At 38.1% G+C, this 26,351-nt stretch overlaps 2 protein-coding genes across 6 annotated transcripts; both read right to left on the bottom strand.

The window, feature by feature from the left end:
* Positions 1 to 225: 225 nt before the first annotated feature.
* TM2D3 (TM2 domain containing 3) lies at positions 226 to 6,105 on the bottom strand. 3 transcript variants are annotated; one of them, XM_031045935.1, is made up of 6 exons: positions 6,014 to 6,105; positions 3,831 to 3,929; positions 2,785 to 2,942; positions 2,063 to 2,237; positions 1,503 to 1,578; positions 226 to 578 (listed from the first exon to the last, which is right to left on the bottom strand). In XM_031045935.1, exons 1-6 carry the CDS (start codon positions 6,051 to 6,053, stop codon positions 413 to 415), a joined length of 714 nt encoding a protein of 237 aa, XP_030901795.1. In that variant the 5' UTR covers positions 6,054 to 6,105; the 3' UTR covers positions 226 to 412. The 3 variants fall into 3 exon arrangements, with proteins under 3 accessions (XP_030901795.1, XP_005145727.1, XP_005145728.1); XM_005145670.3 differs by lacking the exon at positions 6,014 to 6,105 and adding an exon at positions 4,761 to 4,888; XM_005145671.3 differs by lacking the exon at positions 6,014 to 6,105 and adding an exon at positions 4,761 to 4,888 and having other exon boundaries at positions 3,831 to 3,926.
* LOC101870541 (threonyl-tRNA synthetase 3) lies at positions 5,480 to 21,253 on the bottom strand. 3 transcript variants are annotated; one of them, XM_031045933.1, is made up of 20 exons: positions 20,983 to 21,253; positions 20,287 to 20,373; positions 19,325 to 19,515; positions 18,669 to 18,792; positions 17,441 to 17,562; positions 16,552 to 16,669; positions 15,875 to 15,939; positions 15,560 to 15,638; positions 14,246 to 14,392; positions 12,716 to 12,814; positions 12,220 to 12,386; positions 11,542 to 11,704; positions 10,517 to 10,654; positions 9,999 to 10,076; positions 9,799 to 9,899; positions 8,535 to 8,639; positions 7,652 to 7,724; positions 6,789 to 6,903; positions 6,483 to 6,675; positions 5,480 to 6,113 (listed from the first exon to the last, which is right to left on the bottom strand). In XM_031045933.1, exons 1-19 carry the CDS (start codon positions 21,232 to 21,234, stop codon positions 6,527 to 6,529), a joined length of 2,373 nt encoding a protein of 790 aa, XP_030901793.1. In that variant the 5' UTR covers positions 21,235 to 21,253; the 3' UTR covers positions 5,480 to 6,113; positions 6,483 to 6,526. The 3 variants fall into 3 exon arrangements, with proteins under 3 accessions (XP_030901793.1, XP_005145729.1, XP_030901794.1); XM_005145672.3 differs by having other exon boundaries at positions 5,480 to 6,675; XM_031045934.2 differs by lacking the exon at positions 20,287 to 20,373 and having other exon boundaries at positions 5,480 to 6,675.
* Between the last annotated feature and the right edge of the window lie 5,098 nt (positions 21,254 to 26,351).

Genomic DNA, 26,351 nt, shown 5'->3' with positions numbered 1-26,351 from the left:
TTATCCTCCCACAAAAAAATATATTGCTACAATATTTAGGGAAGTTCACTGTAAAGTCAAGTTCAAGCATATAAATATAAAGTAAACAACTCAATATTCAAGTTAGTTTGCATCTCTTTTGGTGCTTGACAGATTATCCAAGTTCAAGTGCAGAACTGGGTTAGCTGTTCAACCTTTTTCATAGAAAAATAGCATGTCCGTAGAAGAAAAGAAATGAATTTCAACTTAGTGATCCACTCTTTTATTTTACCTTAGTTAAAGGCAAACTAAGTACAGATACTGTACATTAAAATGTATGCACATAGAAAAACAGATGTTATTCACTCTACCTGAAAGGCTTGCACCTCTACATTCTTTTATTCAGAGCCCTTTCCAAGCAATTACTCCTCTCCAAAACATGCTGCACCCACATTTAGATATACAGAGAACCATCTGCAGGTCCCACATAGCCAACACCTATTAGCAGCACATCAATTAGTGTCCATATTCCAAGTCCACCAAAGCTGAAGAGTTTTCCCAGACCTTCCCGCCACTGGCCCAAATAGAAACGATCGGCACCAAATCCACCAAGGGTGATGCTATAGGAATAAAAACATTATTCATTATTAGTTTTAGAGAAACTCAGTCTGGGTACCCATACACACTTCTTTCCAACGTGCCTACACGTCAGTAGTAGTTTTGCTCTACATCATTCAAGAAATTACACTCTTTTTTTTGTACAAATATAGCTAACTAGGTTATTAAATGAGAAAGCTTTTGATGAAAATTTCTTAGCTAACTAATGCTATCCAGAGACTTCAGAGTTTTTCACTCATGATAAGCAACAAAAGCCCAAACTCTCAAATTCAGAAATGTGTCTCAACTTCTCTAAGCTAGAAGCTAAAAATACCCCAATAAACATGCTACAGAAACAGACCCAAATGCTAAATTCAGCCCCAAACAGTAGTCAAGCAACAGTAAGTTTCTCCAGCTGGTGGTAAAGAGAACAACTCTTGCTATAAAGGGTTAGATCTCCTTCCTGATCAGTCTTGTAGTATCTTTGGCTCCAGGAACAGAGTCTCTCCACTTAATTTATCATATTTACCATTTTGAAAAAACACAATGAAAAAGGTCTTATGACCGAAATAACTTGAGTTACTTTCAAATCACTATTGTGGAGCTCTAGTGGCTTAATATTAAAAAAAATAACCAATTTTCTTTCAAAACTGCTACACTGGTCTCTTCCATAATAATTTAAAAGGCAACACACTTTGTTTAAGGCACTTCCAGCTGTTACAGCTAGGAAAGAAGCTGTAACCAGTGGATACCAACTACAGCCAGTTCAGTGACAGCTATCAAACTCAGAAACAGCTGCATTCATTTCAGATGCCAAGAAATAACTTTGATTTTCAGCCCTGACTGTTTAAAATATATTTTAAAAAATGGGGGAAAAAAAACCTAACCACATAGTATTAGTAGTATTATCTATTTTAGCTTAACATTATCTAACAGTTCTTGTGTACCTTAGTGCCAAGGCAGTAGACCACTTGTAACCTCCAGTCCAGTTGCAATAGAGCATCTTGGGAAAGACACGGTTACCTAAACATTAGAAAACATTCAAACCTTAATGCAACAAAGGCCACGTAATGAGTAAGAAAATACAGTATTTCTCTAACAAGAGTCTAAAAGGGTTGAAACTAATTGACACAAATGCTGTCAACACAAAACCTCACACATAATCTGCAGTCCCCTGTTGATCAATTTATGTCCCACAACAGAAAACATGCAAGGCCACTGAATAAATAAGGGGAAAATTAGGTGGTGAAACCAACATTAATTTCTTAAAATGATCTTACTGAGACAGTTCATATTAGATAAAGAAGTATTTTCTCTCTGACAGTAACAAAAGCCAATGTATACACTTACATGTCTGACTGATAATCATAACAGTCTGTTATGCTTAAAAATTACAGTGTAACAATAAAAAAATGAAACAGATTCATCAAGGTGCAGGCTGCTACTGCCACGGACATAAACAATCACTGTATTTACCCATTACAGAATCTGTATTTGTCCACCTTACCTAGACAATGAACATTATCTCGCACGGTGCAAGTGGCATTATAGCGCTGTCGTGGACAAGAAACCGTCATGCAGCTTGTAGAATTGGTACACACGTAATCAGTTGTTGCAAGCTGCCAGCAGAACTGGCAGGTCATGTTAATTGTAAAGTTCTCCTGCTCAAGGTTATTCTGATCCTAGAAAGGGACAGCGTTATTGCTTCCGTGGTAATTAAAAAAAAATCCACAGTGTGCAGCATCAGATTACATTTCATGAGTAGACATTTTGGGCAAAATAGCAATTACCCTCTTTTCTATCTCTGTGTACTCAAGGACAATAGAAAAATCAATATTAGAAAACTGATAGTTATTAAAGCAGTTTAACATTACTGCTTCCTCCCATCTAAGACTACTGCCAAAAGGAGGACTCATTCAATCTCACCTGCAAGAGCAGTCTGTACCTCTGAGGGCCACTTAGCCTCCCCACACTTGAAATGCTTCAGTTCTGACTGGCAGCTAACTGATTTAGCTGAAATGCATTGCTGTGGAACAAGAGGCAATGCAAGAAAGGCAAAACAGAGAGGGTAAGTCTGTCTCTTCATCAACGGCTGAATGATTAAGTGTATCACACAGCTGCAAACCTGCATATGTAAGAACCTGGAAATCAGTATTTTGTACTTTAAGACAAGATGCCACATTTAATTAAATGACTTAAATTCGAATTTAAAAGTAATAGGTTACCTACCACACAGTGAACATGTGGCTTGACTTTACAATCAAAAGTGGCCGGCTTCCCATATATACAGGAATAGTTTGTGTTACATGTCATACAGTCTGCTGGCAATCTACTGCAAAGCCCGTTGCTAGGACATTTAGTCACATAAGATGGAATTTCTGTACTTTCTGAAAGGTGAAAAAGGAATAAAATCAAGAAAGCAAATAAGCTATAGAATCTGAAGTATATGTATGCATGTGTTCTATACATACATAGGTTATTTATGCATATATATAATATTTTGTACATCATACATATACATGTGACTGATGCTGTATAAAGCGTTTTCCTTATTACCCAGTGAACAGCATTACAAGGTCATGTTCTGGGAAACACTGCAATAGCCAATTGAGCTACAAAACACAGCAGGGAGGAGTTACACAACCCTGCAAGGATCTCACAGAAGGTCTGCCCGGGACAGCACAACAACACAAGCCAACGCAGCACCAGAGCAGAGCTTCACACAGATTAGTGCTTCCTCAGCCAGGATTTCTCAGCAGAAGTAATCAGTTTAGGTACAGAAGCAGGCTGACACATATAACCTAGTTCAGATCTAATTAAGTTTACAGCTAGCTCAGCTGTGTGCTGTGTGTACGCATTCAGAATCACCTCTTAAATTAGTGGCAAGAAAAGTGTTTCAGCAAAACATGATGCACCCCTCAGTGAGCTATGAAAGCTATACTGATGTTGGAGACGGAACAGTAGCACAGTCTTGCTGAATGCTGGAGTCTTTCAAGAACTTCCATTATCTTGAGAGGGTATAAAACATGAACCACAACGGCAGCTTAACTGATTGTTTTCTAGTTATAAGATCTTATATGGACCAATTTTTCTAATTCTATTATCCAAACCTAATTGTTAATGTCATTGGAGAGTAAGTTACACTACAGTGGCATTTACCACTGAAAGCATGTAGGGGTTTCTACGGCATAATCAAAGAACTTGACTATTAAACTCAATTCAGTGAGGAAAAAGGCCCACAAAAGAAAGACAAAAGAAACAACATAGTATCATACCTGCTTCTTTAAAATAGGGAGTATCTGTGCTTGTCGAAGTTAGGCTTTTTGCAAATGCAGACTGTGGCTGTGAATGCTTTGTAGTCATCAAAGATCCTGCTACAAGAAAAAAAAAACACAGAAGTGATATTTCTAGAATAAAATTAATCTTCAGAAACAGTCTGATTTCAGCACACTGAAATTACAAATGGAAAGTGTAGAAATCAAATAAAAAATTCATCTTCCTGTTCTGCACGTAGTAGAATGTTTGTGTTAAAAGTTAAGCATTAGAATTGTTCCTTTTAGACAGTATTTATTTTAATTCAGTCTTGTTTTTTGATTCATAAGAATTAAAAAGGCCTGCTCAGAACACAGATTTCACGCAGTCTTTGCTACTGAACAAACTCATTTAATGTAGCAGTGCAGCTCCTCTTCTGACGGAGCTGGAACAGCCGAGCCGGCCGGCAGCCATGACTGTCTCCGTGCGACCCTAGCGGCGGCAGAGCACTCCACGAGCCCGCGGGCAACACCCCGCACAGCGCAGCTCTGGCACCTGCAGCCCAAGCGCCGCTCCGGTTCACGACCAGGAGCCGGCAGGAGAGGAGCCCCTGCCACGGAGCACCGCCGCAGGAAGCACCAGCACAGCGCAGAGCTGCCATGTCCCCCCCCCCCGCGGCCGGTCAGGGCAGCCACTACGCCTCTTCAACCGAAGGCACCGTCACCTCCCAGCGCGGCCGCTCCGCCGCCAGACCCGCGGGGTCCCGCCCCGACTCGCTCAGGAGCACAGCCTCCACCGGCAGGCGAGGCGCTGCCCTTCCTCGGGCCTTCCCTGCCAGGCCAGGAGCTCCGACCCGCTGGCGGGGCCGCGGGCAGGCAGCAGCTCCCTCCTCTGCCCCATCCTCCCCTCCCCACCCCGGGTAGCCCGGGCAAAGCGGCAGCGGCCGCGCTCACCGCGGCCCGAGAGAACGTAGAGCTGGGACACGAAGAGCGCGACCCTGCAGAGCCTCCGCAGGGAGCGCAGCACCGCCACCGGCGCCATCTTCCGCCGCCGCCAGCCGGCTTCACCGCGGCCAGACGCGGGGAGGGAGGGGCGGGCACCCAAGCAGCTCCGCCCGGCAGGAAGGGAGGAAGAGGCAGGCTCCGCCCTTGCCTACCATAGCAGCGCCTGCGGAACGGTATCGATCGCGGACTTGTTTTACCCTAAGAGACTGCTGCTTTCCTCCCGCTGCTGCAGGCCAGTCTCTCCTCTCCCTATTGCTCCCTGGAGAAAAATCTTAAATTATTTTCATTGATTTCTATCCCTCCGTGACCCTCTTTTTGTCGCAAGCCGTTCTGAAAACATAAAAGGCTAATAATGTATGCTAAAAAGCTAGGTTTTATTTGCAAAACCTAGAAACTTACTGGGAAAAAAAAACAAACCAAGCCCAACCAAACATGATAATTTTAATTCTACATTCTGAATAGATCAAATATTGTATGTACAATATATTATTAAATATAAACATGAATCAGCCTCCACAGCCCACCTTAATTCTGTGAAGCAGAACAGAACAGGGCCCTGGCACTTGCTGCTCTAATTTTTTCTTCTTCTTTAAGAAGGGGAAAAGCAGTGGGTAAAAACAGATACCCAAACCAACCTAATACAAAAATAGGCTGATTGAACACATCATGCAAGTAAAGCATTAGCTTTTTATTTATATAACACTTGTGTGCTATGTAGTATTTCCTGCATCATTTCAGTGCTATTTAAATTACAACAGCTACAGCTGTATAGCTTGGATAACTGAGTAACATATTTAACATTATCTATGCATTGTAAGTAAAAAAGGCATATAAAAACAAAAAAAAGTTATAAAAATTTATCTAAAACAAAAATCTGATTCTATTGCCTGCAAGAGTAACTTCAAAATAATTTCTAAGCATGAAGAAGTCAGATAAATATGGCCACTGTAAATTCAAACATGATGTGTTTTAGAATTGTCATCTGCCCTGTTTCAGTGTTTTTAGTGTCCCAAACAAATACAGCAAAAAATTATGTTTTTTTCAAAGGTTTGTTTGTTCTAGACAAAAGCCCAAATCAACAGCAAACATGGGAAAAAATAAAACACTTCACACACACAGACAGGGTGAGTAATTCAACTTCATTCTTGGCAATCACCTTTACAAGAACCAAATATCAAACCAATTCAATAAGTGCCACTTACATTTCCAATCGACACTCATGTACTTGCAGCCTGTGAACATGCTTTCAGGAAGAACCAAGCTGTTTCCCTGCCACTCCTCCACAAATAAATTTGATATAATCTGGAGTTAGAAAAAAAAACAAAAAAAAAATCAGCAACAAAATGCTCCTGCTGCACCCGCCAAGCTTTGGAATCCAGGTCACATCAGCAGTCACAGCAGCAGCCAGTACAGCTCCCTGCCTCCCATTCCTCATGATTTATTTCCATAGCAAAGCCTACATATTTTAGCAGAGGTGCAGGACTTCTAGAATAAGCATTCTGCAACTTGCACAGATTGGAATCCCATGCAACTGTTAAAGGAGTTGGCAGTTCCATCTGTCCTCTCATGCTGTTCCTAGAGCACCAACATTGCTACATGTGTCTATTTTGCGTATCCATTAATTGAAAATTCTCAAATAAGCATTACTGCTGTACAGGAGGAAAGAAATACCATTACACATGGGCAGCTAATAATTATTTTTCCTAATGGCAACATCAGAATTCTTCTTCTGCATTTGGAATATGTAAACTCTTTAATTTCTTGAGTTTTTCAATAGCAGAAGATACTGAAATCTCTCCATGAACTTTGTTGTCTCTTGTTCGCACGTTGACAGCGTTATTTGCTTTCTCTTTCTCTCCAACCACTGCAAGACAGCACAAACAATATAAAAATGACTACCTACATTACAAAATGAGAGTCTAGACAAACTCTATGCCTGACATTAAATGATATTCAGAAATGTGGTGCTGCAATTACCCAAGATAAAGTTATACTGGGCCAACTGTGCATTTCTGATTTTCTTGTTTAACGTGCAGCTTTGATCAAGATCCACATCTGACATAAATCCTGCTTCAAAAAATTTGTTGCAAACCTAAAAAAACCACAAAGAACAAACCACTCAATATTACTGTATATATTCTACAACATAAATTTGTACATGCTGTAATCCCTGATCTCTTTCAATAATTAATTTGTGTATATGCATAATTTTGCTCTTGTGAATCATTGTAATTAAGTCCATTAAGTTACTGGAAGAAAACTGTACACACTTGAGGGCTTAGCAGGACTCAAGTTAGAACACAATACAAGGTAACATCCATATCAAATACTTGCTGATTTCTTCACAGCTACACTGCACAATGTCAGAAATGTTTCCTCACTGAGAAGTAAGAAAGAAGAGAATGAACAAACCCACTTATGCTTGCAATAAAGGAAAAGCAGGAGAAAGGGGTAAACCCAAGCATGTAGTCAACAGTATACATGCTGGGAAATTTAAGAAATCAGCTCTGCCTCTACTTTAAGCAGATAATTCTGTAATGAAAGAGTTCGTATACAAGGTTTATCATTCAGAATGTTTTCTTCTTTAATAATTACTCAAGTATGTACACAGTTACATAACCTTTACACACTTAAAAGCTACATAAGCCTATCTCAGGCTTATACAAATTTTAGACTACATGGAAAGATTTACACCCTCCACCCCCCCCCCCCCCCCCCCCCCCCGCCCCAGTACATCTCTGAAATTATTACAGCATTCTCTCTTTTTTCTAGGACAAATATTATTTGTCCTAGCTATTAAAAACTGCTTGCTACTGTAAAAAGCAAGGCCCTACTCTCACCTGCTGTGCATATTCTTCAGAAGTAGGTCCCACAGGCACGACCATGACCTGCCGTGGAGACAGCCAGAACGGCCTGGCAAGCAGGACAAGAAAAACAGGAAATAGATATGCATGTTACATTTGCATTAATATCCAGTCACTTTCCTAATAACAATTTCTTTATTTCATAAAAATATTTATGTTAGCTAAGGGTGTTGAAAAATAGGTTACCTTCCTCTTTTCAAGTTCACATAAAATAGTAAACAGATTGATTTCAGTAAAACAACATACACAGAACACCTGTTTACTTCCCAGCTGAATTCAGAACTTCCAACAGAACTTGATTTTTTCATATGATTTCTAGTTTTTACATAATTTTATAGTGAAATGTGAACAGCGGGGTAGGTGGCTACAAGTAAAAATTAACTTTTCCTTAATACTTTAAATACATTCATGAAGAAATACCTTCAGAGTTCATTCAAGGTGAAACAATACATCTTACAAGTTAAAAAAAATATTTTACGTATTAGGACTAATTCATGTCTGTGTTTGCGATTGCTTTACACCTTTACATATGTCTAACATCTTCCCAGTACAATACTATTATTTTTAAGAAGAAAGGAACAAGAATAATGCAGTACACATACATTCAATTACAATTCTTATTTCTACTTTACTGTATGTTTTTTCCTGCAACCTCATGAAATTGAATTTATGTTAATGAACTATCCATAAAAGGATACCATGCAACTTGAACTGTAAAATTAAACTTTTTTTCTGTAATCTTACCTACCCATTTTGAGAAAATTCTAGGAGTATTATTTTGCATTATAATATATGGGGCATAATGGAGCATCTCCATTTTCTACGTTGCTAAGCATGTCTTTGTATTTGTGCCACATACCATTTTCCTCCATAATTTTCTGCTAGAATAGCGATCATTCTCTCCACAGATCCCAAAATAGCTCTGTGAATAATCACTGGTCTTTTCTTATCATCACCATCCTTACTGAAAAAAGAATAAAGTTAAAAACCAAAAATCTTTCAGCTCACACAGAGCGAATCCTACTAACATTTCTGATTCTACTTTTCATGGAAAGATAAAATACAGTAACTTTTACTTACACAAAATCTACTGGCTTTATTAAAAATATACTTTCAATCACCTGAGCTTTTAAAGGAATACTGAATAATCCAGTGACTTAAAATAGCCATACCTATAGCTAATGGCATCAGCAGAAACACCTAAGTTTAAAAAGACACTCAATGTACTCAGTTCCATCTGGGCTTTTTAATATTTATGTTCTTGGTTCTTATTTTTCCGCTATGTCTTGCTTTTATTTGGTTGCATATGATTTTACCTGCTCTTACTATTGATGTCTTTCTTTAAATTACAATCCTGTGATTAAAAAAAGCTGGCTGCTGTTCATAACAGTATTATCATCTACCAAAGAGCTGGAACATCTAATGTAGAAGATAGAGCAGGACCAAAAAAACAACTATTCTTATTTTATCTTCCTCATCTAACTCTTTCTAATAGGCAAAATCAAATATATCAAGAAAAACAACCCAGAAAATGTGTGTTCATGTCAACACGGTACTAAGATTAATTCACTCAGAGGATAAATATGCCTCTTCCTAGCTAGAAGCCAAAGTGAGATTTTCATTAAAAACTGTTCACATTTGGTTTATGTTCCTCAAAGTTAACTTACTTTATCTGATCAAAAAGAATTGAGTACTTAATTACAAACATACTAGTTCCTTAAGACACGTTTGAATTTCTAAGCAATGTCTTCAAAGGAGACACAGTGACTAGGCTCAAAGTGAGAACTGACTCAGCAAGTTTCCTTTAGCATTATATATGATCAGTTGTCTTCAGAACTGGCAGACAACACGGATCAGGAAATTTTCCTGCAATCAACAGCATTTACATTTAAAGTGACCTACCATTACATTGAGGAAGTACCTTCAATTTCATGACTGAGTCCTCTACTAACCAAGGATGTTCTACCTCCTCATCAGGCTACGGCTGTACAGGCTCATTAATTAAGTAAGCAACAAAGCATCAGTACATGTCAATTAAACGAGAATTACAGATAATAAAACTAACTTTTTTGTGATTTAATTATTTCATTTCAAAGAGGAAGATATTTAGCTTTATCACTCACCCAACATAAGTAAGATTAAATCGAATGGGTAGTTGGAAGTCAAGCTGGATAGTAGCACATTGATGGTACCTGCCAATAGCATCTTTGATTTTAATATCAATCTGTGAAGCAAAATAACACAGTTACTACATATACTCTGCCTGAATTGTGTCTGTATTATTATCCATCTCAAAGCTGTATTAAAATGCTGATTCACCAACCTTAGGACCATAAAATGCTCCATCTCCTGGATTCAAACTCCACTGCTCTCCAAAATCATTCAAGCTGTTTTGAAGTTGCTAATCACAAAAAAAAAAAGAGTAATTTATAAAAGGTATGGCAAGGCTTTTTATTGCTGTAAGTCAAAGCACCTGCCTCTGAAATACAGAGGGAGTCAACATGTAACATGACTCCTACTGGTCAAGAAGTTACTCATTTATAATAAATACTTGAAATAAAAGTAGTTCTTTGTACAAATGTGGTTAATCAGAAAAATAGATTAATAAAAATTAATCAGTTCAAGATAAGGGGCTAAGTAAGAATCAGAAAGCTCTCATTTTATACAGAAACTCTGCATGTAATGTGACATTTTTCAATAAGCATTTCCAATAAGGACAATGCTTAGCACCTGATGTAAGCAATTTCACTTATTTTGCTATTCAACATGAAAGAACTTAGTTAAATATCCACCTCTGCAAACAGAGATATTAAAGGCTTGTTTTGGTTTTAAATGAATTACCTTTTCTGCATGATTCCAGATCTCTAACTCTCCTAGATAATTTTCTGGTCTTGTAGAAAGATGCAGTTGAAAGGTAAAACCAAAGACAGCATACACTGACTTCAAGAAATCAAGACAGCTCTTAATTTCTTCTTCAATCTTAAACAGAAATAAAATACATTAGTTAATTTTTTACTTAAAAACATTATTGGATTTACTGAATTCCTCATCACCAGAATATGGGTCCATAAAACAAATAAAAACAACTGAAAAAAAAAATCACACAAAACTACATCCTACAAGCCCAAATCTACGTAATGGGTGAGAAGAGAACTGAGGCTGGTGTGGCTTCAAAGCATGGCAAGAAAAGTAATGCTCTTGTTAAGCCTGGACTTCTGGAGCCAAACTGTGTGATTCAGACCTGACAAGTGTACATCAATTTATTCATACAGTTCCACTAAAGTTATGGCATTATTGACAAAACAAAGTATTCAGCATTACTACAGAAAACAAAATATGATCGACAACTTTTTCTGTTTGCATGGGGACATGCAGAAAATCTCAGGTTTTGGGATTTAGGTGCCCCACATAATTTTCTAAAGGGAAAACTTCTATGCAGCAAATGTTACCACATCATTCACAATCAATATCATCCCTCAAATAACATTGTTTGTTTCTTTTGATATAAAAATAAGTAACACAAAATTACAGAATTGCTATTTCAGAAACTTGTAGCAGAGACGTTCAACCAGCTACTGATTTCAGCAATATGGCAGAACCTTAAGAAATATGTTTGAGTAAGAAGGTACCACCTAAACCTACACAGAAACCAAAAAACCCCACAAAACGAACCATCAAAAGCAGCATTATGCTGCAAAGCAACACAACAGAAGAAGTCTGAGTTAAAATACTTCAGGGATTTTTTTTCTTGTTTAATGATGGTTTGCACTGGGAGGGAAAAGGTTTGCGGGTTTTTTGATGACTGGTACGGGGAGAGGGCTGGTTGGTTTTAGGGGATTGGTTTGGTTTTGGTTTTTTTTTTTTACCTGTTCTATTGTGCAAAAGATGTGAGCATCATCCTGTTGGAAGCGCCTTACACGAGTCAAGCCACTTAAAGTCCCAGAGAGTTCATTTCGATGAAGAACTCCAAAATCTGCAAGTCTAAAAGGCATTTCCCTCCAGGATCGTGGACGATGGGCAAACATCAAGCTAGAAGGAAAAGAACCTTCATTTTACCCTTCTCATAGATTTAAGACAACACAGAAACTAAAACAAGATCAGCACACGCAGTAATTAATTTTAAAGTATGTATTCATTTAGGTTGTCTGCATCCTAAAAGACAAGCAAACAGAGAAAGTGCAGCACTTTAAATGTATTGCTAAAGACCACCTAGAAAAAATGCTGACAGAGTATCAAGATTGGTTCATCTCTACTTTCTTTTGCTATACCACAATTGATACTTACCTCTACTGAACACAATTTGTGTTTGCTCAGTAGTACAGAATATTATTAACATGCATAAACCTAGCTCACTTAGTGCACACCTACTGAAAGATCCTCCTACAAGAATTATATCTGGTCTTCTTTGGGATGCTGTCATGGCATCTGTTTGGACACACTGGTTGCTTAAGCAGTCTGTTATAAAAATACGTGGTAACATCATTTCACCTCAGCCCCACAAAGATAAATGTAGAAAAATAAGTTTTACAGTTGAGGGTACAAACCAATGTCCTGGACAATTCATTGGTTTAAGGGCAAAAGTTTCCTTCTCAATCTCAAAAGAGAACATATTTTCACTGTAGTGTTGCCAGTGTCCTGAAGCTTCCCAGAGCTTACTGTTGAAGATGTTTGGAGATACAACTTCAGTGAAATTACGCCTCCAATATTCATCCTATAAAACAAGTTTAACATTTAAAAGTTCACAGGTATTTTGACAAGCAAAAGCCTTATTCTTTTTAACAGTGTTCTTATGATGGTGATTTACTGGGAAGGTTAAAGGACTCCTACACATGTAGGTTTTGCAAAACTGGAAAAAGCAGCTTTATTCTGACATATTTTCAAAAAGGTTAGGTCTGTATAACCACAGTAAAAATCTGGTACATTTTTATATATATACAGATGTTTCTCTTTCTGTGGATAATTCAGTGCTAAGAACAGCCTACCACTTCAGATCAACAACTGGTATTAAGCTTTTTAGGAGTTACATTAATAGATACTCACTCTTATGAAATCCACAAGTGTATTATAGAGAAAGGCACCTCTGGGGAGGAAAAAACAGCTTCCAGGACTCAAATCATGAAAGAAGAAGAGTTCTTGTTCCTAGGTAAATTAAAACAGAATGCTGTAAGACCACTTCAGATGGAACTGCAGAACATGACTACTTCACATGTCAACACTGTTCACAGAAATGAAATATTACAGCAGGAAGATTATTTCCAGGTTTACAAGTTCTCAACAACAGTAGCTAATTTATATCTAGTTCTTACTCTCAGAAGTTTGTAGTAACAGTGGAATTCCATTTGACACTCTGTGTGAATATACTTAAGAATTTTCCTCAAAATCCTAAAGCCTTGACCAATCACAGCAACCAAAGCAATTAAGCATGTAACTGTCACATCTGAAGGTTGATGGCTTAAGCTTGTGAGCAAGTCATGCTTTAACAGAATTGAGTCTCAAAACCAGCAGCTCAGCAGTGTGTTTGTGATACACCTTTAGAGAGCCTCAGCATCTGTCCTGGGTTCAGCTGTACCAGTTATTTTTCATCTTCTTAGAGGCTGGTGCAGTTCTGTGTTTTCAACTTTAGCCTGAGAACAGTGCTGATAATACACCAATGTTTTCAGTCACTAAGTAATGCTTACTTTGATCAAGGACTTTCTCCTTCCCATCCCTCCAGCAGCAGGCGGTGAAGGAAAAAGGTGGAGAGTGAGGGCTGCACGGTTCTGAGTTACCAGCTGGGCTTAAGCCACAACAGCATCATAGATATTGGATACGTAAATACTACATAAGTTGTTTGAGCAATACTAGGCAATTTGGTTTTGAAAAGGCACAGAAGTAATCTTCTGCCAGCAAGCAAGGAGAAATTCATGTCTGCATCTTCTTGGCCCATGATGCCGACCTTCACACACAAGTTATTCAAGTAATTGTTTCCTTGCTTTCACCTGTACTGTCCATTGTGCTTAAACACTCACAAAGCTGCTTTTCTCTTAAATACCCTCCCTGTAAATCCACCTTCTCTACAAAATCATAGCAAAGGTCACAACAATTAGGAGACCACATGCTAACAGGACAGATATCGGGTCATAATCCTTGTGTCAATCCAAAGTCTTCCAACTTACACGCAAATAAGATTAAATCTGTTCATTCTAATCTAGTAGAGGAATACAAGAACACTATCTATGACATCTCAAGTACTGCATGTACAAACACACAGCTATTACCTTATTTATGCCTATAATAAATAATGGCAGAACCATACTATTTATACAATTTCCAGTAACTTCTCTCTTCTATGCAAAATATAGTGATTTAGGTAGGATCTGAAAAGATTCTACATAAAAATGTTCAAGACACATTTTCCTAAAGCAAGTGACTACTGTGTTACTTCTTCCCACTGTACACTTAACATTTGTATGCAAGTGACAAGGTGAGTTTGTAGAATTAAATTTGGAAAAACAAATAAAGAAAAACAACAAAGAAGGATTAGTTCTATTATAGAAGCATAAAAGAGAAGTAGACCATGAAACAGTGTACCTTTCCAATTTTCCTATGATCCCGGTTTCTGGCTTCTTCCTGAACTTTCTCCCATTCCTTCATCATTTTGTTGTCAGGAAAGGATATTCCATATATTCTTTGCAGAGTTTCCATGTCAGATTTTCCTTCCCAATACGTAGAAGAATTCTGTTGTACAAAACCCATACTTTCAGCTACTATTATGTAATCTCAGGGAAAAGAGGAACAAACACTAATACATTCAAATGTTGTGATTCCACCCCCCATCCCCAGCCCCTGTGGGAAAAGAACTATATGCAGTCATCCAGCATTTGTTGATAATACAAAGATTGTTGCATTGCCTTTTAGTCAGCATATGAAGACAAACTGATTTGTGAAGTCGTATTTTTATTCTACTTAGGTACCTCGTTTTAACTCATGGCGTGTTTTATGAACTCTCATATCTTCAAAAAAAGCAGGAATTGTTTACATTCAAAACATAATGCAGTAGGAAAACAGGAAAGACAAAATGAAACTAACTCACTATGTCAACTGAATGCTAGCTGTTTTAACAAACTAACACAATCCCTGGAACTCAGAGTTCCATAAACTTCAGTTAGGAATCTGCAAAATCAACTATGATGAATGTTCCAATGAAGTCAGTCGAATAAGGTTACCAAAATTACCATCTGCGAGTAACTTAAACTTCATTACTACCAAAGACATCTGCAAACACCATCTCTGACTTTCCTGTGAATGATGCCATTTTTAAACAGCAGCACTTGCAGATCTGCCAGGCTCCACTTTACCCTCTGTACCTGAAAGATACGATCTTACAAGGTCAAAATACTACTTTCTAACCCAGTATCTTGGACATCCATTTACTGCATAACAGTAAAAACATTGTACTACTAAGCGTAGTGGTGACTGGAGATACTACCACAGTATCGACACATTAGCTTACACACTGCACTTGTCCCCTGTGCATGGTATAATTGGTTCCACACCTTATCTAGTTACTCCTAGTTTGAGTACTTTTGCAGTGGTCTTCATTACAGCCTAAGCATACATGATACTGTACCAATACTCCAACAAAAAAAGACACTATTAACTTTCAGTGATGTACAATTGTGATGGTCATTCCAAGGTCAGTAAACCTTGGAATCAGATGAAAGTCTGTAGTTCTATTTGTACAGAAGGAGCTGGGAAAGAAATGAAGGGCTATTTTCAGAATAAGCAAAGAAAACCATCCAAAGGATCCTAGCATTATCATTTTAGGAGAAATAAATTCACAAATAAATCAAAAACTGACCCATAGTGTAGTTAAGTTTTAATGTGCAGTTATTTTAAACCTACCTTAAGTATTTTAAGGGCCTTGATTTTTCCTGTGTGTCTCACATGTGGACCCCTGCAGAGATCAATCAGTGGACCACATCTATACACCAAAAGAAAAATGTTAATTTCAAAACACTTCAGCATTTTAAAATACATCACTAATGGCAAACAAGTTAATGCCTGATATATTCAAAGCCACTATTAAGTATACATTTGTAACACTGCAAATTCAAGAAAAAACACCATCAAAAAAACCCACAAAAATTATTCTCTCAATTTAAACAAAATATACCTAACAACAGAAATATTCATACCTTTTAACATGATTTTCTTTACCTGTATATTGTAGTAGTTGCTGTGTTCACCTTCTCATGAAGGATACGACACTTAAACTTGTTATACTGTGTGGAGAAACATCAAAAGTCATCAACATCAATAAAAGGTCTAATAAAATTATATTTCAAATTTATATTTTTAAATTATGTATTAATAATGCAAATGCAACAGTAAAAGATGTAATTAAAAATCACACAATCACATATACATAAGCAAAAGTTCAGCATCATTTTAGAAAAGTTAGAAAACAAGAGAGGAGAGACAAAAATACCATTTTCCTGAGGATGTGTTAAGCATAGTGATTATTACCTGAAAGCCTCAAAGTATTCTGAAAGGCAATTAAAACAAAGTAGAGTGAGACTGGCAATATTCACTGTATAAAAGAGTCTTTCTTGACTTGTCTCTGCAAGTGAGCCTGAATGAATGTATGCCTTTTGTGGACTAATTTCTTGGTCATCTCGCTGAACTTGACGTGTTTGTGTGTAGTAAGGAAAAGTTGTTATTACTGCCTGTAAGCACCCTGGACACTTGAGAGGGACATGAAGAGTGGGGAAAAGGTTGCTATTCTTTTTCTTTGTTTTACTAGACAGGTACTACTCTGATGAGTCACATGTATTTTATGTAAGTTAATTCTAAAAGATCATTGTATCAGAATTACAGCTAATCCAAAGACCTACCTTAAACATGTCTAAGAGGATCTCCTTCTTGACTTCCAGCCTTTCAAAAGGCTGCTTCTCTTTTATTATATTTTTACAGCGGTTCTCTAGCAGTGGGAATTCAGTACTAGATACACCTCTAAACAAAAAAGACACAGAGAAATATAAATTAGTTACTTTGATATTCCCATTTTTAAATGACCACTTTCTAGTGGTCTAATTTGAAACACCTGTGATGCATTGTTGAGATTTGTCACAGTATTCTCCTTGTTTCTTACAACCAGCTGTGCTTTCAGACACTAAACTCAGAAATACAAATGGTATCACCATGAACAAACCCACTACAATCATTCCCAGAACATTTAAATGCTTGGAAGATCTGCAACTCAAAAGTAAATCTGATTTAAGAAAAAAGAAGGAAAAAAGAAAAAGGCTCAACCCAGCTGCTGGACCTAGTTATCAGCTGATGCAGATTCAGTGCTCTCCCTGACAACACAAAGATAAAGAAGTAAAAAACAGAAATGTGCACAAGGATTACAAAAGTAGTAAATGCATTATGCAATATGAATTAAGTGTATATGTGCTATTTCTACAAGTGACTATGGCACTTTGAAATCAAACTCCCATGAATCTTCACGGAAACTGTCTCCTGTATCTCCCAGAACTTCAGTTTACCTAAACACACTACATTTTTTACAGAAAATTCAACAGCTGCAAGTCCTACTGAAGACTGCTCTTGAACTTAAATATACACACAATCTCAATACATATGTACACACAGATTAACCTGCCAATTTAAAACCATACTTGATACATAGCTTTACTTTTAAAATGCAGAAACATGACTGAACAAAAATAATTCTGGTACAGAGTTTCAATACACAGTATTAAAGCATAAAATTACTTTTACCTATCTTCAATATACATGTCATAATAAAATCCATTTTCAATTGGTGGTCCATAGCATAAGCAGCCCCCAAAATAATCTTCCATGGCCTCTCCAAGAATATGAGCACTTGAATGCCAATAAACCTGCAAATAAAGTCAGGTGAGCAAGTGATGGGGTCACTGACATTGTGTAACTAAAAAGAAAAAAAGAGGGGTGTATCTGTAGTGGGTTATACACTAGAATCAGTGTTTTTTGAATTCTGAGAGAGTGTAACCATTTTGTGGTTTTGTTTTGAAGTATGCTAAATGGCTAATATAATGGCAAATGTAGCAATAAAGCCCCACTGTATTTCAGCCTTAAAGATGATCATATCTCGATTCTGTCACCTTAGTACTTGTTGTGCCTTGTTCATTTATTAATTAGCTTCCAGCCAGTTAAAAGCCTATGCAGTACTAACCACATCTAAAGCAATGTAGCCGATTAAGTTACCATTGTTCAAATACAGTACATTTATTAACTGGACTGTAAACCACATTACCTGAAATGTCAGGAGAGGGGAACCGACAACCCAGTAGATCAGTACCAGTCTTATGTCCTAAGTCCCTATTAATTCAGGCCATTTGTAGTCACTGTTACAAGATAAAGCCTTTACAGTCTCCTGAAATGCCTCAAACAAGTTTGATAACATGAATAATTCTATGTAATTCTAATCCTAGTGTGTAAAGACAAACATGGGTTTAAGACTGAATCTCTTAAAAAAAAACAAACTTGGATGTGTCACAAAGTATATTTATAGTTTAATTGACTAAAATATGCTTGCATAAGTTTCTAACGAACAGTGCTGGGACAAGGAGGTGTAGATTTCATTTATGACTCAACTCTGATACTGGAGAATTTTTAATAACCTGTAAGACAGCCTCAATGTTTCATTCAGTGTCTGATCTTCAAACACAGTGAGCCAAACCATAGAACATGTCTTAAAATACATCAGACTATTTCAAGTTAGCATACAAATAAAGAAATGTGCTATGGATCTTGTTTGAGAAGTAACTTGCTTATGTAAAAGAGAAGGGAAGAGCACTAAGATTTGATTCACTTACAGATTGTAGGTACTTTGTATCCAATCTCTGTCAAATCATGACAAATAGATTACTTTAATAGCTTGGAGATTTTTCTATTATTTTTAATTCAGGATTTAAAAAACATAATGCTGCAATCAATTTCACCCCTCAATCAAGTGTTTACTCACAGCTTTTGCTTCTTCATTATCAAACATAAGCAGCTCCAGAGTACAATCTCCCTCCAGTGGACGATCCAGGTCCCACAGTTCACCATTCACTTTCGCTATGACTGCATCTCCAGCCAATGCTTGACTAAAAACCACATATCACACATGACCAAATATTTAGGTTCAGATTTGCAAAAGTGCTGAGTTTTCTAAACCCCGTGACACCCCACCCACATCTCATAGCATCTAAAGACCTTTCATTTTTGTTTCTGTGGTCTTCCTACTTTTACAGTATAGACTGTTGAAGTCTGAGAGTTTCATTCAGTGGTTTTCAGTTCTGGAGGAAAAACTAACAACAGTTTCTACCATTATCTGGTAACTCACAAAACTGACAGATGTCTATACTCATTCCTAGCAGACTCACTGATTGTTACATTTTTTAACTGGAAGCAAGCATACAACCCCAGCACAGAACTTCAAGTATCACTCAGATCAGGGACGTCATCTAGCTGCTTCTTCTGCATTAAGATGAAGTTTCAATGCTTTCCAAATAAACCAGCTTGAGAGAGTCACCATCCACTGACCATGGCATATATATTTTATGCAATACAGTAGAAACAACTGATTGTAACAGATGTATCACTGCAAAAGTGCAGCTCCTTGAATCTGCAGGTTACCTAATTCCTACAGCTAATTGATATGGTGTGGTTTTCCAGGATTCCCCTTCAGCCACCTTTCCATCTGTCAGAGTAATTTTGATAGGTTTGCTTTGGTTGGCCACTCTGTAAGCTAGCAAAGCATCATGTTCTTTTTTCAGTGCTTCGTAAAGCTTCAGTCTGTCTTCTATGAAGCTTGGCTCATGCTGTAGCTGTAACAAATAAATCATACATATACATAGTTGTGAAAGAAACAGAAGACAACTATTCAGTGTTCGTTCATCCCTAGAGGTTCCAACTGAGACCAGATTTAACTCTACAGGAATTTACACTACTATGCAGTAAAGCATTTTGTAAATAATTATACACAGGACAGTCCCCTCCAACTTGCTATTTTATAATGGCTTTCCGATTCTGCAGTGCACCTTCAGCAATCTGGGCCTAAATGGCTTTGCGAGTTCGACTTTAAAAAGCAGCCTGTATTCCTGCCCAGAATTCTATTTGGCTGACATTGCTGAGAAACCTGGGTAACTCCAACAAGACTTCACTTCTGCCAGTTCATTCAAAGCATCAGATTTAAGTAATATAGTTGATGGAAAGTTTCCTTTAGTCTGGCATCAGGCTAATTATTAAGATCTATTGAACCACAGCTAGTGTTGCCAACATCTGCCTTCAGTCATCATGAACACTGTTCACCTATTCATAAACTGCCACTCTCTTCAGGAACCACAGTACCCTGACCCTTATTTCTCAATAGCCCAAATCATTTTATAACATAAAAAGTAGAGATACAGGAACATATAAGCAAATCTACTAATTACATGCAATATAAAGCTTTTTTTTTCTATATGCATACTATAGCGAGCCTTCTTCCCAAAATCTGAGATTTCAAAATATAGCAAAGTATTTCAGATTTTAGCACTTTTTTTCTGAACCTAGGCAAACAATAGTCCCTCTTCTGTTATGTGGTATAAAATAATCACATCATTCTGATGTAGGTTCACAGCTTCTTTTTTCTTTTCCTCTTTATTTTGAGTCACCACGACAGTTGGACTTGCACTGGAGACTTTCTGAAAACAGTGATAATAGTAAGCATACGCCTGTATGGTTAAGACTTTACCCAGAAACAAAAAAAAAAAAAAAACCAGGTAAGTGCAATATTAGGCTAAAAAGGCAATTACAAGCAAGATGTGCCCTTAATGCAGATTAAAGACTTCTCATAACACATCTGAACTGCCTCCTTTTGATGTTCAGCAGGCATGGCAATGCTGCTCATCAAGCAGAATCTTTCCAACACAATTTCCACAATTTGACTATTACAGCCACCGCTGGCCAACTCTTCCCAGTGAGACCCTGGCAGATTAAAACAGCCTAGTGAGTCACAAGCACAAGTTTCGGTGGTCTGATGAACTCACGCCACCTCTGCGCAAAGGCAGGGCTATTGGGAGCAGAACTGCCGAGCGCTCCGGGCACATGAGGAGAGCAGAGACACGAGGCAGGCCTGCGACCATCGTGGGCTGAGGCTTGGAGCTTCGCCCCGTGAGTCCCTGTCGGACTCCCGCTCCCCGCAGAGGCCTGGCCAGCCCCAGAGCGATGCGGGCGCTCGCCCCCGCCAGGCCGCCACCCTCCCCGGCAGGTTGCCAGGAGGGCCCCGCGGGTGCCCGCACCCCGTTTGCTACCTCGCCACCGGCCGGGGGCTCCGCCGGCGCTGCCTTGCCCAGCTCGGCCGCCAGACTGCGGCGCAGATGCAAGAGGCGGTAGCGCAGCTTCTCGTTCTCGGCCCTCAGCCGCTGCAGCTCGGGGCTGCAGCTCGCGGGACAGCCTGGCGCCTCCTGCCCCTTCAGCTGGGCGACCTCCGCCGTCAGCCAGAGCAGCTCTTGCTCCTGTCGCGACAGACGCTCAGTCACCACCTCAGCGGCTGTGGCCGCCATCTTCCCGCGGCACCGGCGAGCTCGCTCCACCCCTCTACGGCAGAACGTGCTCGACACCGCCCCCAACTCAGCGGCTCCGCGCCCCCCTCGTACCGCCCCGGAGGCGCTGGGGCTGGCCCCGTATCTGTCCGGGGGTGGCCGCGCACGGGCATAATGGGACTGCAGGGGCTTGGCAGTTGGGATTATTGGTGTCATTGTCCGTTCCTTTAATCGGGCAAACACCGTTTTGTGGCTCTCGTTGCTGTGGTGTTAATGACGGCTGAGCAGATGGGAAGTGTCAGTATTCACAACTCGTGTATGAGTTGTTTTTTCCGACTTCCATTTTTCATTTGAACGAACTCTTTGCTCCTTTTCTAAAGAGATGCAACTTGGCAACACCAATGTCTGTCACTTTACTATAAGTCTCTCTTCTTTGAGGATAGACTGTCATGGGCAGAACTGCTATGAACATACTTAAAAATAGGACATACTCTATAGCTTCCTTTAAGAAATTAATTTCATTATTAATCTGACATTGTGTAGAATTTATTACTCCATTTAGGACACTGATGACAATCTGTTATCAGAACAATAAAAACCCCCACAGGTCTAATTTTGAGGTTAAACTCTGAGAAATGTATTCAGGTTAAGTCCTCTCATCTTTAGGCACTGTTTTAGGAGCCCCAAACCTGTAATTTTGGCCTTGCTGTAGCATTTACTGAAGTAGTGGAAAAACTTATCATCAGAAGTTAGAGTGACTAAGAAGGCATAAGATACTGTCTAACTTGTGTGGAGTACTAGGCTTTAACAGGGTCTTTTACCTTCTGAGATACTAGTAGAATGCATTTTTGGGGGTGGGGAGAAAGGCATGAGGTTTCATTGGAAATATGGAAAGAATGAGGGAGGGAGTATTTGTACTACCTCTGTGGAAGTTCAACATTTAAAGAGAATCTTTAGAATCAGGCTTATAAAGGAATCTTTACATTTAAAGGTTGCCTGGATGTGCTAGGCCTTTCATATAGGTTGGCTCCTTTCTCTGCCTACTGCTTATTACCTTTGTTTAGCTGAGCTACCTGACTAATAGTTAGGATATACAGCAGATGCCTTTCACCAGCTATCTTCCCCCAAGGTCATCTTTCATGTGGTGTGTGATGCCTTGCAATACACAGGTAGCTCTACCTGAGTAGATTAAAGATGATTACAGAAGAAGCACAAGAATCTCACCACTATGGTCAATAAGCCATAACATTCTAAACTGGGATCACTAATGTGGCTTAAAATAACAAACAATTCCACTTGTTCTTACTCCAGATACTGTTACATACAAAGCTCCAAGGTGACAGGCAATGCTTTCAGTTCTGTGAAGCCTGGCTAGTTAATTGCTCAAATGGTGTTATACACAATAAAATACCTAAATTACTACATGGCCAATGGTCAACGTAATGCTGACTAACACATACTTGAAATCTCAGAAACAGAAGCAGCCTGGTAGGAGGTTACAGTGCTTGCATGCTAAGATCGTAAGGACTGAAAATACTATAAAACTTGTTTTCCAAAAAGCTTGTCAAAATATGTTTTTGCTGCATAAAAGGTAAAGTACCCTTAAGAAAACTGCAGATGAAGTCACACGAGTGAGCCCATGGATGCTTTAAAAGTAATGAAAATAGAAGAAATAGACCAAGAAACAGGAGAAGGAGAAGAAGGAGGCAGGAAGTACTTGTACCTTTTCTATACAGGGAATTTATTTTGACAGGAAATATGAAAACAAGACCAAAAGGTCCCTGTATTAAGTAGCATTTGCATAAGGGAGGTTATGTAATGTGTGATCCTCAATGAATGATCATCAGTGGCAGAACACCTCCACTAGGATTGCAGTAATCTCCACTGTTAAACCTGGTTCATGAAATGGACGCTATATCACGGTTTATTTTGCTTGGACACAGCTTAAAGACCCAGACATGCAAAAATGTGGCATATTTATCCTCAGAAAAAAAGGTCTTATTCTGTAACCTTTTATTTACCTTTTGCATATAGGATTACAAAATATTTATAGAAATGTGCTTTCTGAATGTATAAATCCATTGCATTGTAAAGCAAATATTTTATGAAAGAATAAGAAGTGGAGGAGATTGATACTGTGGTTTGGGTATGGCCTCTGAGGAATACAAAATTAAAGTGTACAGAAGACACTTCATCTTATATCGTGTACCAGCTTGTACAGATTATTCCAGTTTGATCAGCTGTCTTGTTGAATGAATTATTTTTTGCAAAGGGATATATTTGAAGAGCAGTTACAGAATTAAAAAGTAACAGTAACTAAGCAATTCTCAGTCGCATCATTACGGTTCAGAAGCTGTTAACAGTTGTAAAGGGCTAATTAGTGTAATGTAATCCTCTTAGGAGTCTGCAGGCATTGAGCTAGATTTCTTTGTAATTTGTATGTAGGCCTTCTTTATTCCATTAGAATTGCAATAATTACAGACAGCAGTATGTATTTGCATCCTATCCATCTACATTATGTTTACTTTGCATACTGACTACTGCACAATAAATGCAGAAGTAGAATTTTCTATTTTCTTTTTACATATAAAAATGTTTGGAAGAGCAGCCAGATCTTGGTTTTATAACTGTACAAAATCTATGAAAAGAGAAAATGAAAACAGGAGTAAGTGGCTTTCTGAAATCCCAAGCAAACAGAGAGAGAAAATACTGGATGAGCTGGATGTGAACAAAGTGCTGTCATATTTGGTTTACAAGAGAGTCTTTTCCTTGGAGGAATACAAAGACATTTGGTCTCAGGAAAGCTACAAGAAGAGAACGGAGTATTTTTTAGATAAACTCTCTTTAAAAGGCCCAAGTGCTTTCTCTGCTTTTTGTTCGATTTTGGAGGAGGTCTGTCCTAACTTGCTGACATGCTTTCTCCTTGGCTATGAAGGTAAGGTCACTGCTCTGAAATGCTTAAGTATATATTGGTAATGTCTTGAAATCCTGTGACACTAATAGTTATTTGCTATAATTAGTGTTTACTTTCTCTCTTGCACTAAACAAGAGACAGTTGTTTGCTGTCTTTATGGTTCTTTGTTATACAAAAGAAAATAATGGGAAGGAAAATTCGTTAAACAAATATAGATTATTGTCATACCTTAAATGTTTAAACTGGTAGCAAAATACTGTATATTAACGTTGCTGCTACTAATGAGTAAAAGTCAGGATAAAGAAAAGGATTCCTAAGTACCACTGATAATGCTTAGCTCAGAAATGTGACACCGATCTTTTACTTCCCCCCCCATTTCAGAAATATTTAAAAATAGATTGAGAAATTCTATAGGTGTAGTGTCTCCGTAATTGATGCCTTTCACAGTCTTCTTGTAAGTCACATTATTTACTATACCTATCTGTAAACAACTGCATGAAAAGGATTGCATTACTAAATAACAATACAGTTACAGTAAATCAGAATGTTATTTGGACATTAGGCACTCTTCATACTTGAGAAATAATGTTTTACTAGATATTAGAAAATATAATGTGAAAAAATTGTGCAGTGTTTACAATTCTATCACAGTGACCTATTTTTACTATTTGTTATATTCCAAATTTGAGTATTTCAAGTCAGATAGAGTTTTCTTAGCAACAACTGCAAGGTTGTGCTTAAAGGTTATATACAGAATGTCCTGTTAGAATTTAATCAGAATAGTCATGTCTCTTACCAATCCATTAAGTAACAGGTTTAGACACCTTAGTGTTACAACTATTTACACAAAGAGCTCAGTGAGGCTGAGTACTGTAAGGATTTTAATAAATTAAGCAATTAAAATCTAACCCCATGTTTACCTTAAATATATATGCAGTCTGTGCCCTCTCTTGAAAACCCAGTTACTTTTAAACTGACAGTTAGAGATCCAATTACTTGAGAAGGCAGCAGATATTTTACCATAATCTACTTATGAACAGATGCCCATTTAGCGTATCATTTTACGATCCATTTACAGTATGATTTTATGGCACAAGAAAATCAAAGGAGGTCCACAAATGTTGCTGGGGATTTTAATACATGTATAATGTACTTCATGTACAACCACTTTATGAAAAGTCTACCTAGGGCCTCTTTACCCTATCATATTTTAAAAAGAGCATACAAATACAAGTACAGCTGATTATAATTACATTATAAAGCAAGATCTTTTGAAATACACATTTTGGAATAAAGTTTAGGCTTCCTCTGAATTCCTTGCAGAGACAGCACAGGTTGATTTTTTATTCTATAACATCTAACGTTTCATGCAGAGGCCTGTCACAGAACAGATTTAAATCTTTAAATGGTGGGTACAAGGTTTTGGGGGTTGTACTGTTATAAAGGGTGACGGCCGTGGCAGTTGGGTCAAATCAAGGACTCTGTCTCCCTGACAACATCATAGTAGATACAGAGAAAAAAGGAGAAAGCCAATTCTGCATATTTCCAAAAGAGTAAAGGATACTGTTTGAACAGTATCCCCAATCCATCCTGTCTGTCTGTGCCTTGTGTAGGCAGAAAATTGCCTTGGGCTGCGTTAGCTCAGCCACTATTAAAATCTTTCCTCCTTCCCCTCCCCCAGTAGCATATCAAATGTGCAAAGATAGTTTTAGAATTTGTTATTGCTAACAATAGTATATTGGATAGCAGGCAAAGAAAAACATATGCTATATATTCACATTAATTCATGAACATAATCTGTTTAAATTCACACATGCATATTTTGCAAATTCAGTTAAATGGATTATGCATTGTGGATTTTCATGCATTTCAGATTTTTATGGATTGATTTTGATAAACCCTGTTACAAGGTACACAGAAAGGTAGGATGAAAAAGAGCATTGTTCATTTGTTCAGATTTCTGTTATTTTTTTCTCTACCCTATAAAAGCAATTGATAGGACAAAGGAATCACAATGGAATGCTGTCTAGATTCATGATGAGGAGTTGCTATGCCTGTGCTATGTGGCTTCAACAGACCACCTAACAGCAGTTGTGTGCCATCCTGTCCACTGTACTTGTTAAAGAGACTCTTTCTGGCAGGCTAACTGAGCATACAGAATAGAATCAATCCCCATTATTGATCAACTGCATATACAGTAGGGTCCAGTTTCTGTTTTCTGGAC

The sequence above is a fragment of the Melopsittacus undulatus genome, chromosome 9 (genome assembly GCF_012275295.1).
Source record: "Melopsittacus undulatus isolate bMelUnd1 chromosome 9, bMelUnd1.mat.Z, whole genome shotgun sequence".
Taxonomy (NCBI): Eukaryota; Metazoa; Chordata; class Aves; order Psittaciformes; family Psittaculidae; genus Melopsittacus; species Melopsittacus undulatus.
Note: the sequence above shows the minus strand (reverse complement) of the source record. Positions and strands in the feature narration are given on the sequence as shown.